The sequence below is a fragment of the Saccopteryx leptura genome, chromosome 2 (assembly GCF_036850995.1).
Source record: "Saccopteryx leptura isolate mSacLep1 chromosome 2, mSacLep1_pri_phased_curated, whole genome shotgun sequence".
NCBI classification, from domain to species: Eukaryota; Metazoa; Chordata; class Mammalia; order Chiroptera; family Emballonuridae; genus Saccopteryx; species Saccopteryx leptura.
Window position 1 is genome coordinate 320,721,372 of NC_089504.1, and position 14,715 is coordinate 320,736,086.

General features: G+C 39.1%; 2 protein-coding genes across 8 annotated transcripts in view; one reads left to right on the forward strand and one right to left on the reverse strand.

Annotated features, from left to right (window-relative positions):
- STRADA (STE20 related adaptor alpha) overlaps nt 1-4,709 on the forward strand; it is a 424,012-nt gene extending 419,303 nt beyond the window's left edge. The window contains exon 11 of the mRNA XM_066363085.1: nt 4,696-4,709. The gene's annotated coding sequence lies outside the window, so the exon portion shown is untranslated. The remainder of the gene's footprint in view (nt 1-4,695) is intronic.
- TANC2 (tetratricopeptide repeat, ankyrin repeat and coiled-coil containing 2) overlaps nt 1-14,715 on the reverse strand; it is a 372,265-nt gene that overhangs the window by 102,092 nt on the left and 255,458 nt on the right. For all 7 annotated transcript variants that reach the window (XM_066363072.1, XM_066363071.1, XM_066363070.1 and 4 more), the window contains 2 exons: nt 5,225-5,506; nt 593-726 (listed from right to left, as the gene is read on the reverse strand). In XM_066363072.1, the coding sequence (XP_066219169.1) occupies nt 593-726; nt 5,225-5,506 (416 nt within the window). The remainder of the gene's footprint in view (nt 1-592; nt 727-5,224; nt 5,507-14,715) is intronic.

The window sequence follows — 14,715 nt, forward strand, 5'->3', positions numbered from 1 at the left end:
AGTGCGGCCCGCCGAACGGCTGTGATCTTGCTCTGTGGCCCACATGCTGAGTTGAGTTTGAGACCCCTGCTTATACTGTGATCTTGGGCAAACTACCTGCTCACAAAAATTAGGGGACCAGAGAACGTGCAAATACTCCAGTACTTTCAGCCTTTTGTATAGCGCATTTTCACCGATGAAATAGAAGTTGGTTTTGCATCTCACTTGTTTAATGGAACACCTTTCTTTGACTTGTCGTTTGCTTTTCTGATGACCTTGTTTAATTAAAAAAAAATCACTAGAATCTATGTAAACACAATTAATTAAAAAAAATAAATATAAAAAAATCAAATGCTTCTTTTTTTTTATTGCTTCATATTCATTTTGAAATATTCCCTAATTTTTGTGAGCAGTTATATGTGACTTGCATCTCAACTTCCTTATCTACTTAGTCCTTTCCAACTTTAAGATTCTGGTTCTGAAATAATAAAGTAGTTTTCTAGGAAGAGCAAAAAAAAAAAGAAACTTTTCTCCATTTTTCTCATGTGTACCTAGGGTCTCCCTACTTTTGCCCCCTCGATGTTAAAATGGAAGTAGCATGCCCACAATGTACCTGTGTGGCTAGTCTCCGCATAGCCTCCTCTTGCCGCCTGCGCATTTCTGGAGTTCCTGGGCAGCTTCCACTGGTGATGGATGAGTGGGCTGAAGGTGGCTGTGTGAGTGGTAGCTCTCTGTTGGCATCCACATCTGGATTAAAAAGATGAGATGTCTGCATCAGACAATCATAAACTCTGAACTAAAGGAAGACTGATTAAATTCCATTTGTTCTATGATCTAGCAATTCTACTCCTAGGTATATACCCAAGAAAAATAAAAACATATGTCCATGCAAAAACTTGTATACAAATACTCATAACAGCCAAAGAGTGGAAACAACCTAAATGTCCATCAACCAATGAATGGTTAAATGTGATATATCCATACAACAGACTATTACTTGACAATAAAAACGAATACTGATCTATGCTACAATATGGATAACCCTTGAAAATATCACACTCACTCAGAGAAGCCAGTTACAAAAGGCCATATGCTCTATAATTCTATTTATATGAAATGACCAGAAAATGGAATCTATAGGGACAAAATGAAAATCAGTGGTTACCTAACCTAGAGGTCATGGTGGGAAATAAGGAGAGAATGGATACTGACTGCTAAAGGGCATAGGATTTCTTTCAATGGAAAGGAATATGCATTAATATTAAATTATGGTGATTGCTATATAATTGTGAGTATATGTCTTTTTAAAACCCATTGAATCGAACACTTTAAATGGGTGAATAGTATGGTATGTGAATTACAGCCCAATGAAGCTTTTTTTTTAAAAGCAATTCCATATGTTCATGTAATTTAGAAAATGACTTACCTACTACTAGAATGTACAGAATATATTTATAAATACAGGTCATTCCTTAAAAATGGGTACCAAAATAAGTAGACTGTTATCTGATAGTCAATAGGTAAAAGGAGGAGGAATCAGGGAAGAGAGTCCTCATTTAACTCCACATCACTAGGACTAATTGAGTCATACTGCCTTCAACTGGTAGAGTGAATTCTCTGTGTCACTGGATAGAACTCCGAATAACTGTAGGAGGGTAGGTGTAGAAGATGGCTGTGAAAAAACTTTGAAGAATTGTGTCAACTGAGATTAAATTCAGTGACTGTCACTGTGTCATTTCTGTTTTTCACTCTCTTTTCTTACCCTATATCCCTTTATCTGGTATTTGATTTTGTGAGTAATTACTGTATGATACCCTCTGTCTTCTAGCTATTTCCTTTTAAATATGTCTTCTTTTTTTGTCTGAGTATCTATTCTTTCTGTTTGGTATTCAGAGAGCAGTAGAAATAAAAGTTAATGTGAAGTCAGTGTGCACAAACTGGCAAAACAGACTTCTGAAGTGAGCAGAGTAGAGAGGGTAGTGGTTACTTACTAAACAGCTGTTGGGGGCTTGGCAGCTGTTGGCAAATGTCAAACCAAATCATAACTACACGGAGACTTCTGGTGACAGGAAAATACAGTCTTGTATTAGAGCTTCCCTAACTACTATACTGAGTATACTTGGAGGTAATGTAATAATGCCTGAATTACACAACAGGTCTATTTTCACAAAATGTTTTTGCTCTTTGTGTTTATGTGTTGGGGGGGTGGATGATGATGGTGGTGGGGGAGACTATAGAGGGAGTCAGGACTGGGAAAGGGTGTAGGCGAAAAGCAGGATGACAGGCTAGTGCCTGCCTTGACAGCTTTTCTGTACCTTCCCAGGGAAATGACAAGGAGGGGGCGGACTGGGGGCTGAGTGTCTGTGGGGGAAGGAGAGACAGGCGATGCCGCAGTGCAGGCTGAACTGCTCACATCTTCCACAGCAGTGCTGCTCAGTGCAGAGGAGGCAGGGCCAGAGAAAAGAACGACAAAGATGCAGAGATGGGGGTGGGGGCTCCTATAATTTTCCACTTGTTCTCATGAGAAAAACTACATCACTGGTCTCACTGACTGAGGGCTAAGAGAGCCAGTAGGATTCCAAATAAATGTATTCAAGCTTAATGTAAATTAAATTTTGTAAAAAATTAGGCCAACTCTCTATATAGACACCATTCTTATTCTACTACCGTCAGCAACATTCAGCGCCAACTCAAATAGTGACAGATTAATGCTGAGAAACAGTTTGCACTTTATCGGTCATTTGTTCTTGACTCTTCTTTGGGACTAGTGGTTTGGTTAAGGTGGAAGGATGGCAGAAGTAGAATGTAGCTTGTAGAGCAGGGGTCGAGAACCTTTTTGGCTGAGAGAGCCATGAATACCACATATTTTAAAATGTAATTCCGTGAGAGCCATACAACGACCCATGTACGTTATGTATTAGCCAATAAAAATTTGGTGTTGTCCTGGAGGACAGCTGTGATTGGCTCCAGCCACCTGCAACCATGAACATGAGCGGTAGGAAATGAATGAATTGTAATACATGAGAATGTTTTATATTTTTAACATTATTATTATTTTTATTAAAGATTTGTCTGTGAGCCAGGTGCAGCCATCAAAAGAGCCACATTTGGCTCGTGAGCCATAGGTTCCCGGCCCCTGTTGTATAGTGTTGGACATCAAGCGATTATAAGAAAAATTATTTTGTTCAAGGCAATTACTGGCTCTGGGTAATTCTAATACATATAACCGCATATTTTATCTCCTCTGACACCTTTTCGAGTTTTGAAAGTTAACTATCAGCCCAAATCTAGAGTCTCAACATATGGACATTTACCTCATGAATGGGAGTGTCCAGTTATTTTTAGAGTTTCTCTGGAGATAAACAGCAATGAATGCTAGAGAGTAACTTAATGAGCTACTTTTAAAGAACCTCTGCTTTGGGGAGCACATGGTCTGTTTTCTGTTAACTCTTGCTCTCCTAGACTTGGGGGTGGGGGACTCCCAGGTACTTTTGTTTCTGAGAAAGCAACTCTTCTTGTCCTTGGCATTTATCCTGTCATATATAATTCTACCATTATGTTATCCGCAACAGTGAGAGAGGAGTCAGAGAGACTATTAGCTATCTGCTTTTCTTCCTGACACACTCAAATAGTTAACCTCTTGGCTTACTCAGATAAGAAGTAGTTTGGTGTGATACTTAAGCACTCAAAGGAAAATATTGAAATAGGTGTGGAAAATTACTTTCAACCATGAATATGTTCTTAGAATTATAGAATTTTAGCACAGGAACAGATCTTAAAGATCACCTACTCCTACTTTCTCATTTTACAAATGAGAAAACTGAGGTTTAATGAATTAAAGCAAGATTCTCAAGGTTATTAAGTATAGTCAATTTGAATGTTGGCACTCAAACTCTGGGTTCTTGGCTTTCATGACACCATGCCAATTTACCTCAGCAAAATTTCATGTAGAAACTAAGCATGACATTACTCTTAAGAAAATAAGTATTTCATATCAATTCTTACCATGCCTTGGTAAAATAGGAACTCCTGATACAAACGATTTTCTTTCTAGACACTAGCTCTTCTACATGTTAGAAATTCATAAATTTACCCAAGGCAATCTGCCTACTTAATGATGTGAGACTGCTAATTAATTTCAATAGGAAACCAATATGTTTAGAAGGAAATGAGTGAGTGCCTGTTAAGTTTCAGCACCCTGCTAGATTCTGTAGTGACTATAATCTCAAACAAACCATTTCTAGTGGTTGCTGTCTTAAAATTTTGTGGTGAGTAGATTGAGCTAGACTAGGAAAGCAATAGTTTCTTTTTGTTGTTTTCTCTTATAACTAACAGAAACCAGACAAACTCGTTTTATACATATAGTGTGCACAGGAAGAACTCCTATATATTTCCTTTTATTTCCTTTACTCAGGGGAGTTCTACCAAAAAAAAGAGACTGCACAGCAAATTGAGTAGAAAATGGCCTCTGAAACCAGACTGATTAGGCTTAAATTCTAGTTTCCCCATTTACTGGCTATGAAACCTGGGGGGCTTGCTTTACCTTTCTGAGCCTAAGATCATTTATCTATGAAATAAAGACAAAAGGACCAACCACATTGAGTTGATAAGAAGACTGGATGAATTAATCTTTAAGCTTGTAGAGAGTACCTGGCATTAGGGAACATATGAGTATTTTAAAAATAAACAAAAATGATCCTGGGGGTGATCACTAAGCTGTGCCCTGCCTGGGATGAAAGAAGCGTGGATACATATGAGATCTCAGCATATTCTCACTGGAAGCAGGAGAAACCCTTGAAGGACACAATGAAGTTTAAGCCCATGCAGTACAATACTGACATCAATAGCAAGGAGATGAAGGCCACAAACAGATTGTGCCAGCATGTCACAAGAAGACATGGGCACAGGCTGAGTCAGGCTGGCAGTGATGGATGCAAATGGCTTTCACAGGCAATTGCTGTAGTCATTTTCCAAAGGACAGACTAGCCAAACTGCCAGTGGGGAAGAGTCACAAGATTTTTTCAGAAAGTTTTTTTTTTCAGTAACACTAAGGTGACTGTTGGATAGATGAGTAAAATGTAAACAGGGTATTATTATATTATTTTCCTCAACTCTGAATTAATGGTCCTCACATGCAAGTCAGGTTTTGCAAATCTGAAAATAAAAGGATATGAGATAATATAAATATGTCAGAACAAAATTTCAGAGCAACGAAGCAGGGAGTTCTTTAAAAAGGAATACATACGTTTGGGGGAGGCATGCGGGCTGTCTGAAGCGATCTGTCTCATCCGTGTCCCGTGGCAGCTGAGGGCCACAAGTCTAGAGATGATGGCAGTTTTGCCAAACCCAATGTTTCCCACAATCACTACTCCTTGGTTCACGCTGGCATTTGAACTTTGAAGTTGAGCATCTATTTCATGGAAAACCCAATCCCGGCCAACAAACACTGACTCTGTGGTGATGCTGGGCACTTCAAAGAGCAGAGGCTTCAAGGAGATGTCTGGAGGTCTATAAGGTGCAAAGCGAACTAGAAGGAACAATAAGAAAAGGCAGAACTTAGGCCAAACCACAGCATTGAGAGAAATAATAATAATAATAAACAAAAGCACTGACTTAGAGTTACAGTATGATGGTTTTCTGGCTCATTCAGAAAATAATAAAATTCTGATTTTGGTTTTACACAGACAAGCAATGGCAATGAGCTAGAGCCATTTGATACCCTAGTTGGCAGAACAAAAACACTGTTGAAACAGTAATGACCTATGGAACAGTCAGAAAGTCAGGGTAATATTCAAAATTATTAAACAATGGGAATAGTCCAGGCACCAGCAATTAGGATAGATGGACAGATGCACAAATAGTAAAGAAGTAGGGTCCTTACGTCCTTCTACACTTCAGAATAACCTTTTAATTATTGGAGTGTGGGGAGATACAGAATTGGAGTTCCTGGGAGAAGAGACCTAACTGTGGTAGGGCATCCAGATGGCTGATGGCATCAGCTCTTTACTAACCAGTACGGGCATACTTCAATATTTAACAACCAATAAGGCCATAACAGTACATATTAGTCCTGTAGAAAGTAAGGTAAAGTTTCCCTCAAAGTATCAATGAAAACAGTAATCCTTAAAGGATGATGATTACACACACACACACACACACACACACACACTTTTAAAATTTAGTAGGTATATTATTTATTTATTTAGTATTTTTTGTATTTTTCTGAAGCTGGAAACGGGGAGAGACAGTCAGACTCCCGCATGCGCCCGACCGGGATCCACCCGGCACGCCCACCAGGGGTGATGCTCTGCCCCTCCGGGGCGTCGCTCTGTTGCGACCAGAGCCACTCTAGCGCCTGGGGCAGAGGCCAAGGAGCCATCCCCAGCGCCTGGGCCATCTTTGCTCCAATGGAGCCTTGGCTGCGGGAGGGGAAGAGAGAGACAGAGAGGAAGGAGGGGGGAGGGCGTGGAGAAGCAGATGGGCGCTTCTCCTATGTGCCCTGGCTGGGAATCGAACCCGGGTCCCCCGCACGCCAGGCCGACGCTCTACCGCTGAGCCAACCGACCAGGGCCACTAGTAGGTATATTAAAGGAATCAAAGCCTCTAAAAGCTCTGATGGTTGAAAAGGTCTTCAACATGTTAAGTAGTCAAAGTAGTAGAAACCAAACTTTCACCCAATGTCTGTGCACCTGTACTGATTGTATTCATGCCAATTTAAAAAAAAAAAAAGATTTTTGGCTTATATATACCTGTCTTGGAGATGAATCCCTACTGCTTTTCTCAAGATTTTTTATGTACCTATGTAGTTGTGGGACATAGTAGAGCCAAGCATGAACTCTACTTCCACTTAATTATGCATTCATTGGCTGATTCCTGTATGTGCCCTGACTGGGGATCGAACCTGCACGCTGGTATATAGGGATGAGTTCTAACTAACTGAGCTACCTGGCCAGGGCCCATCAGCTTTATTTTCAATAGTTTTGTAAAAATGTATAACAGATGTGACTTGGCTTCAGAGATCAGCTTTCTATTATTATATGGATGGTAAAAAGAAGTCCTGCCTGACCTCTCTTATCTGTGTTAAATGCCCCCTTTTAAGAGTAGCTCTAAGATGTGTAATTTTATCTGTCTAGATCTAGGTATTTCATTTCTCTATCTTTAATTTATCAATGTTTTAACACATAGTAGCTGCTGAATAAATGTATAAAGAATCAATTAAGGTATGACACTCTAAACCCATTTTATATTTTGCGGAATAAAGGTCAGGGGTGGGAAAGGGATGAGAACAGGGAAAAAGGAAATCATAAAGGGGAAATGAGATCTATTTATTATACTCTTTGTAGTGTTCTAGAAATTGGTACATCATAAAATGAGATCTAGAGTTTGCAGCTTATTTGAGAAAACACAAAAGCTTGCATATATGTACACTCTTGTTTAAAACTGTCTAAAACCCATTAGAATGATAACCGAGCATTTTTTAAAAAGATAACAATTCCAAAAGTAGTGTGAATAATTAAAACTATAAAGCCAAATTCTAATAATAGAAGTGCATAGTTTCCTACATCAGTTTAAAATGTCCCAAAATTTCAACTTTTAAAGAAAGGGCTGTGGAGATATAGCTACATGTTCACTTACAATTTCCTAATTCATGTCTCTTTGCCAAAACTTACCCTTTAAAAATCCAACTAAATTACAGAGTTCAGTGAAAACTTAAGACTTTAATGTCCTAAAAATATTCTTTTAAATTCTACTGTCTTGTAGCTAATAGATCCTATTTTACCTTTCTTAAGCATTATTTTATGAGCTATAATTCACATACCATAAAATTTATCTTTTTAAAGTATACAATTTAGTGGTTTTTAGTATATTCCAGCCCCTGGCAACCAGAGACTTTCCCTCTTTACAGATTAGCATAGTCTAGAGATTACACATAAAAGTTATACAATATATGGCTTTTGTGTCTGGCTCCTTTCACCTAGCACAATGTTTTGAGGTTCATTCATATTGTAGTATGTATTGGTACTTCATTCATTTTTATTGCCAAATAATATTCTATTGTGTGGCTATATCACATTTTGTTTATCCATTTATCATCTGAAGAACATCTGGGTTGTTTCCATTTTTTTACTATTATGAATCATGCTGCTATGAACACTTATGTACAAGTTTTTGAGTACATATGTTTTTAATCCTCTCAGGTATATATCTAGGAGTGGTATTGCTGGGTCATATGGAAACTCTATATTTAACTTTCTGAGAAACTGCCAAACTGTTCTATTTCACTTATGCTATTCTTTTACAGAATTTATATTTACTATGGAAAGTTTAGAAACAGTAAACAAAATAATAATTGTATTCCTACTAGCCAGAGAGAAATCCTATTCACATATACTCAGAGGTTTGTGTATACCATATACACTTTTTTGTGTGTGTGTGGTAGAGACAGAGAAAGTCAGAGAGAGGGACAGATAGGGACAGACAGACAGGAAGGGAAAGAGATGAGAAATATCAATTCTTCGTTGTGGCTCCTTAGTTGTTCATTGACTGATTTCTCATATGTGCCTTGGCTGGGGGCGCAAGGGGGGAGGCTACAGCGGACCAAGTGATCTGTTGCTTGAGCCAGCGACCTTGGGCTCAAGCTGGTGAGCCTTGCTCAAACCAGATGAGCTCGCGCTTAAGCTGGCAACCTCGGGATCTCGAACCGGGGTCCTCTGCATCCCAGTTTGATGCTCTATCCACTGCGCCACTGCCTGGTCAGGCCCATATACACTTTTTATAGATACTGTTTCATAATCTGCTTTAAACACTTAGCAATTCCAGAGTTCTGAAAAAGTTGAATTTGTAAGAGTTGCTGGCTTCATGGAATCTTCAGTGGAGGGAATGATGCTTGCAGTGCCATTTTCCATGGTATCATTGGACAGCAGGGGGCTGCTAACCACTCATGGGGTTTCTCAGGTATTTGAATGTCCTTGCTGGGCAGAACTTAGACAAACATGTTGAGCTCTGGCTGAACAGTCATAGGACTCCAGGGGAGGAAGGAGAAAATTGAACATCAGTTGGCTTAAGATGAGTGTAATTAGGCCTAGAGGGACCTAAGATCACACAGAACTTAAGGGAACACAGAACTGGTTTCAGAATTAGAATTAAAACTTAATTCTGACTCCAAAATCCAGATATTTTTCTATAATATTATGTTGCAACTGCTCTATAGAATGTCTATTAAATCTTAAAGTGACACGAGCTCTCCCACTGATGACCAGATCGATAGGTTTAGCTGGCATGTCAGAGTATCTTCTTTCTCCTTAACTCTCCTGTGCTTCCCTGTAGGAACTTCATGCTTTGCCAGAGATGACCTTTCCAGAGAGAGAAAAGCTACTCAAAGACACTTAGTTGCTTTCTATATTAACTTATCTCTTCAGGTCTGAGATTATACAGTGCATCACAAGGGGCTCTCATGAATATGAGCAATGCCAATTTATAATATGGAATAAATATAGACTCAATTTAAATGCTTAAGTTTTGGGGGAAAATTCTGTTAACTTGCTCTCATATTGACGTCATCTCTCATCATATTTTATTCTACTGAGAAAGCTTTGACATTTAAAAAGTTATTTAAAAATTTTTCTAAAAATGTAATCAATTCACAAAAACCTCAAAGGAAGAACAGACAAAATTAGCCCCGTACCATATGGTAAAACAACTGTAGATACCAGAACAGCCTAGAAATGATTTCTGTATCTCCAAAACTAAACTTTTGTCAGATCAGCATGATAAAAGAAAGCCATACTTCTTATGTACCAAGAGTAAATTTGGGGCATATGAAAAATAAAGCACATTGGCCTGTATTGTGGAACATGTAAGTAATGACTACTCTCTGTGGAGTTCATATTCCTAAACATGTTTGTTTGTGTGGGATACCAGCTGGCTTCCAAGAGATTTTCGAAGGCAGAAACCACTGTAATGATCCAGTGAGAAATTACCACTACAACTACAGTTGAGATAAGGGAAAAAGATGAGTTGACCACACCATTTAGTATCAGATTGTGGCTCTCTTACCCCTGGAACTCAAGAGGTGGCAGTCCCAGGCTAGCAACAGAGCAAAGACCAGCCCAGATGCCAACAAAGTATATCATAATTTACTTCAAAATTTGTAAAAAAAAAAACCCCACATAAAATAAAATAATAATGAAATAATGAATGGATAAAGAGATAAGTGGATGGATAGATATGTGACAACATAATATAGTAAAATGTTACTGATTTGATCAAGGTGGTAGGTATATGAGTGTTTACTGTAAAATTCTTTCATTATTTTATAAATCTGAAAATTTTTCTAATAAAATGTTTAAGGAAAAAACATGAAAAGGAAAAACATTGCAATAGAGCACACAAATAATAGGGCTCAAGCTTTGGATAGCAATTTTAAAAAGGGATTTAATAACTACTCCAGACTCAGATCAGTGTGTGCATTTTTTCAATGCAAATTAGGTTCGCAGCAGACAAATGAATTCTCTCTAGGAAACAGTTTCTGTGGGATTTCAATAAGTATAATTATATATCTAGGCTTATAGAGAAAACTGACCTTTATTTAAGGCAAAGAGTAAACATTTAAAAAATAAATAAAAGTGCATTAAGGTTAACAGATCAGCTTGCCCAAATGCAAATATAAACAGCTGCAGCAAGGGGGGAAGGGAAGTGGGGGCAAAAGAGCTCCAACTGGATTTAGACTAAAGCATATTTACTCATGGAAAACAACCGTGAATCATCTTAAAAGAAGTCAGTCACAGGACTGGCAGGAGAAAGAGTTGTGTGTAACATAGCCAAGGTCTGGTGCAAACAGGAGCATAGTTGTATTTCCTCACATTCTTCCATAATGACTGTAAAGTCCTCTGTTCCTCAAACAAAAGATAACTTCTTAGGGCTCATGCCATGTATGCTTTCCTCTACACAGAGCAGAGGAAAAACACGTGCTTCAGACAAAATCTGGTATCATATTAGCATCAAACCTAAGTAAAAAAACATGCTTACTTTTTTCTTAAATACTTAAACCAAGGAATGAGCTCATTTGTCCACTGAATTTCTAGAATGCTAACTCTCCCATTAATAGGAGCCAAATCTCTTTAGGGTTTGTTGTTTATTCTCAGCACTCTGGAATAGGACTATATCGTAGGCAGCTATTCCTACCTCCGGAACTAAGTTTTTGAAGAATGAAAGCAATTTGAAGCAGGTCTTAATGAACAATCTAAAGATAATAGTCTGAGATAGGTACATTCTAGATAACTTCTGTTTAAAAAAAAGATTAAATAAAACAGAATCATTTCTTAGGGTCGGCAGGGAAACATGTAGAAAAGTGGGGAAAATTGCGGACTCAGAGCCAGATGCCTCAGTTTGCATCCTGTCTCTCTTACTAGCTGTGTGACCTTAGGATAGTTATTTATGTTCTTGATATCTCAGTTTTCCTCATTTTAAACTTAGGGATAAGAATGGCTGTGAGGATGACATGAGTTGAAACAAGTATGGGCCTAGGACAGTGTCTGGTTGTTAACTGTTAGCTGCTATCACTATCCATACAATCATCCCCTCCCACACACACCTAAATAAAATAAAAAGAACACTGAGAATACACATGAACTCTCTGAGTCCTCTACCTTTGAGGCTTCTTCTGACTTATTTCCCTTTTTCCTTTCACCACTCAACATTTTGAAAGAGCCATGCTTGCTATCTTCACTTCCATAGCAATAATTCATTCTAGCCTGGCCTCCTCCCATTTTACTCTTCTGAAATTGTTTGGTTAAAGTCACTAAAGACTTTCTGTTAAGTACAATAATTTATTTTAAGTGTTCATGCTTCTTAACCACTGCTTAGTATTTCACACTTTTAATGAACCCCCACTTTTGAAATACATTCCCTTCTTGGACTTAAGTGATACTTTCTAGTTATTATCTATCTATCTATCTATCTATCTATCTATCTATCTATCTATCTATCTATCATTTTTGCCCTCTCCTCCTGATGTATCTTTTCCTCCTGTGCTGCCCATCCCTAAAATATTGCCATTCCTCGGTTACCTGACATGATCATGTCAACCCCTACACTTCTATCCTCATACCCCATCAGCTTACCCAACCACGATTACTCAGCCTATTAAGTCCTATTAACTAGTACAATTCTTGTCACAGAGTATGTATATTCAAGAACATTTAATAAGAAAATTCATGAATGAAAATAGTGAATATGGATTTTCCATTCTCAACTGGAAGGGAATGTGGATAGACTTGTTTTTTTCAGAACAGGAAGGCTAGGGGACAGTTATAGGATATAAACCCAGGTCTTTGAAAATCACTGCTCTGTACTATAATAAAAGGAAATAACTCATTTGTTTGCCACCTTTCGGGGATATGTTCCTGTTTAAAGGCTACTGTGGTAAACATTAAATAACAAGTCAGTCAAGGAAGAAAAACTGTTATTTTCCAAGCTCTGTGAATATCATAAGCAAGACCTGGATGTTGGCCAAGGCACCAACAAAGAATAGTACTCCCACAGGAAGCTGGGGGGAAAAAAAAGGAAATGTGCTTTAGAGTTAGTGTTTAGAGGGGACAGGACAGATATTTTTTTAAGACTATTTTTCCTTTTTTTTTTTAAAGAAAAGTTACTGAGAAGGTTAGATCTACACACATTCATATGTGAGAATTACTGTTATGAAAAAAATGACTGCGGCCCTGCCGGTTGGCTCAGTGGTAGGGCGTTGGCCTGGCGTGCGGGGGACCCGGGTTCAATTCCCGGCCAGGGCACATAGGAGAAGCGCCCATTTGCTTCTCCACCCCCCCCTCCTTCCTCTCTGTTTCTCTCTTCCCCTCCCGCAGCCAAGGCTCCATTGGAGCAAAGATGGCCTGGGCGCTGGGGATGGCTCCTTGGCCTCTGCCCCAGGCGCTAAAGTGGCTCTGTTCGCGGCAGAGTGACGCCCCGGAGGGGCAGAGCATCGCCCCCTGGTGGGCAGAGCGTTGCCCCCTGGTGGGCGTGCCGGGTGGATCCCGGTCGGGCGCATGTGGGAGTCTGTCTCTCCCCGTTTCCAGCTTCAGAAAAATACAAAAAAAAAAAAATGACTGCATTTAATTCTTCATTATTATAGGTTCAATAAATATTTTAGCTTATAGAGAACATAATTCTAACTACTAAGACAGTCATTTTTCTAATGAGAGATGGATTTATGCTCTGGTCCACTTCACCTATTCAGTATTTTTAAAAAATCTGACATGAATTTTCACTTCTGACCAAGATGGAATAACAAGGACTAGATTTACCCTCCCATTTAAAACAATCTCCAAACAAACAAACCTTTAGACAAAATATATGAAATGAAGGTTTTCAAGACACTAGACATAGGCAATGGAAAATAGTGACCCCTGAAAGATGAGAGACAAAAGAGGCAAACCCTATGCCCACTTACTGACTTGAGAAAATTTCCAGGCCACAATATGGGAAGAGAGAACCAGGTTAGATTCTGGCTAACTCCCTTAGTTGAGGAGATGGAATTGAGAATCCAGGGAGATCAAGGCAGCAACTGTTAAAAGGGCAGAGCACTGAGAAGGAGAGAGCTGTACAAAAATAATCCTGAAGATCTGTGAGGCGCAACCCTTAAGTAATCAACAGAGTACTAATTAATTAGCACATGTGTATAAGAAAACCAACCAAGACAAGGAAAAGACCTCCAAGAGGATTAGAAAGAGCGCTCACTGCCTGACCAGGCGGTGATGCAGAATAAAGTGTCGGTCTGGGACGCTGAGTACCCAGGTTCAAACCCTGAGGTTGCTAGCTTGAGCATGGGATTGCTGGCTTGAGTGCGGGATCATAGACATGACCTCAAGGTCACTGGCTTGAGCAAGGGGTCACTGGCTTGGCTGGAGCCCCCTCCTGATTAAGGCACATATGAGAAAGCAATCATAAACAACTAAGGTGTTGCAACAAAGAACTGATGCTACTCATCCCTCTCCCTTCCTGTCTATTCTTCTCTATCTCTGTTGCTTAAAAAAATAAAGAAGAAAAAAGAAACAGTGCTCACTGCTAATATAGGACCAGGAACAGTGCCCATTCCTATCAGTCAGAATGAAAAACCTCTCAATTTACAGAATAGTGGGTGGAAAATTCAGAAAGGTCTTATCTCAGTAATATAGAAGAATGAAACCAATAATAAATAAGGTTCCAGTCCTATTTAACAAACCTTAAAGACAAAACCCAAAATTAATCATAGTTTCAAACAACATAACACTCCAGACAGAGATTGAAGAATATTTATAGGAATACTAAAATATTCAATACCCAATGAGGTAGAATTCACAATGTCTGGCATCCAAACAAAGATTATCGGGCATGCAAAAAGCAGGAAAATATCAACCATAATTAGGAGAAAAATCAATCAATTGAAATTGACCCAGAACTAACACAGATGTTAGAATTAGCAAAGAAAACCATTCAAAGTGACTATAACCTTTTTTTTCCAGCAAAAGAGAGGGGGGGGGAGGGAGGGAGAGAGAGAGGAAAGGAAAGAGATGAGAAGCATCAACTTGTAGTTGTAGCACTTTAGTTGTTCATTGATTGCTTCTCATACGTGCCTTGACCAGGGGACTCCGCCCATGTCAGTGACCCCCTGCTCAAGCCAGTGACCATGGGATCAAGTCAATGATCCCATGCTCAAGCTGGAGAGCCTGCTCTCAAACTGGTGAGCTCGGGATTTTGAAC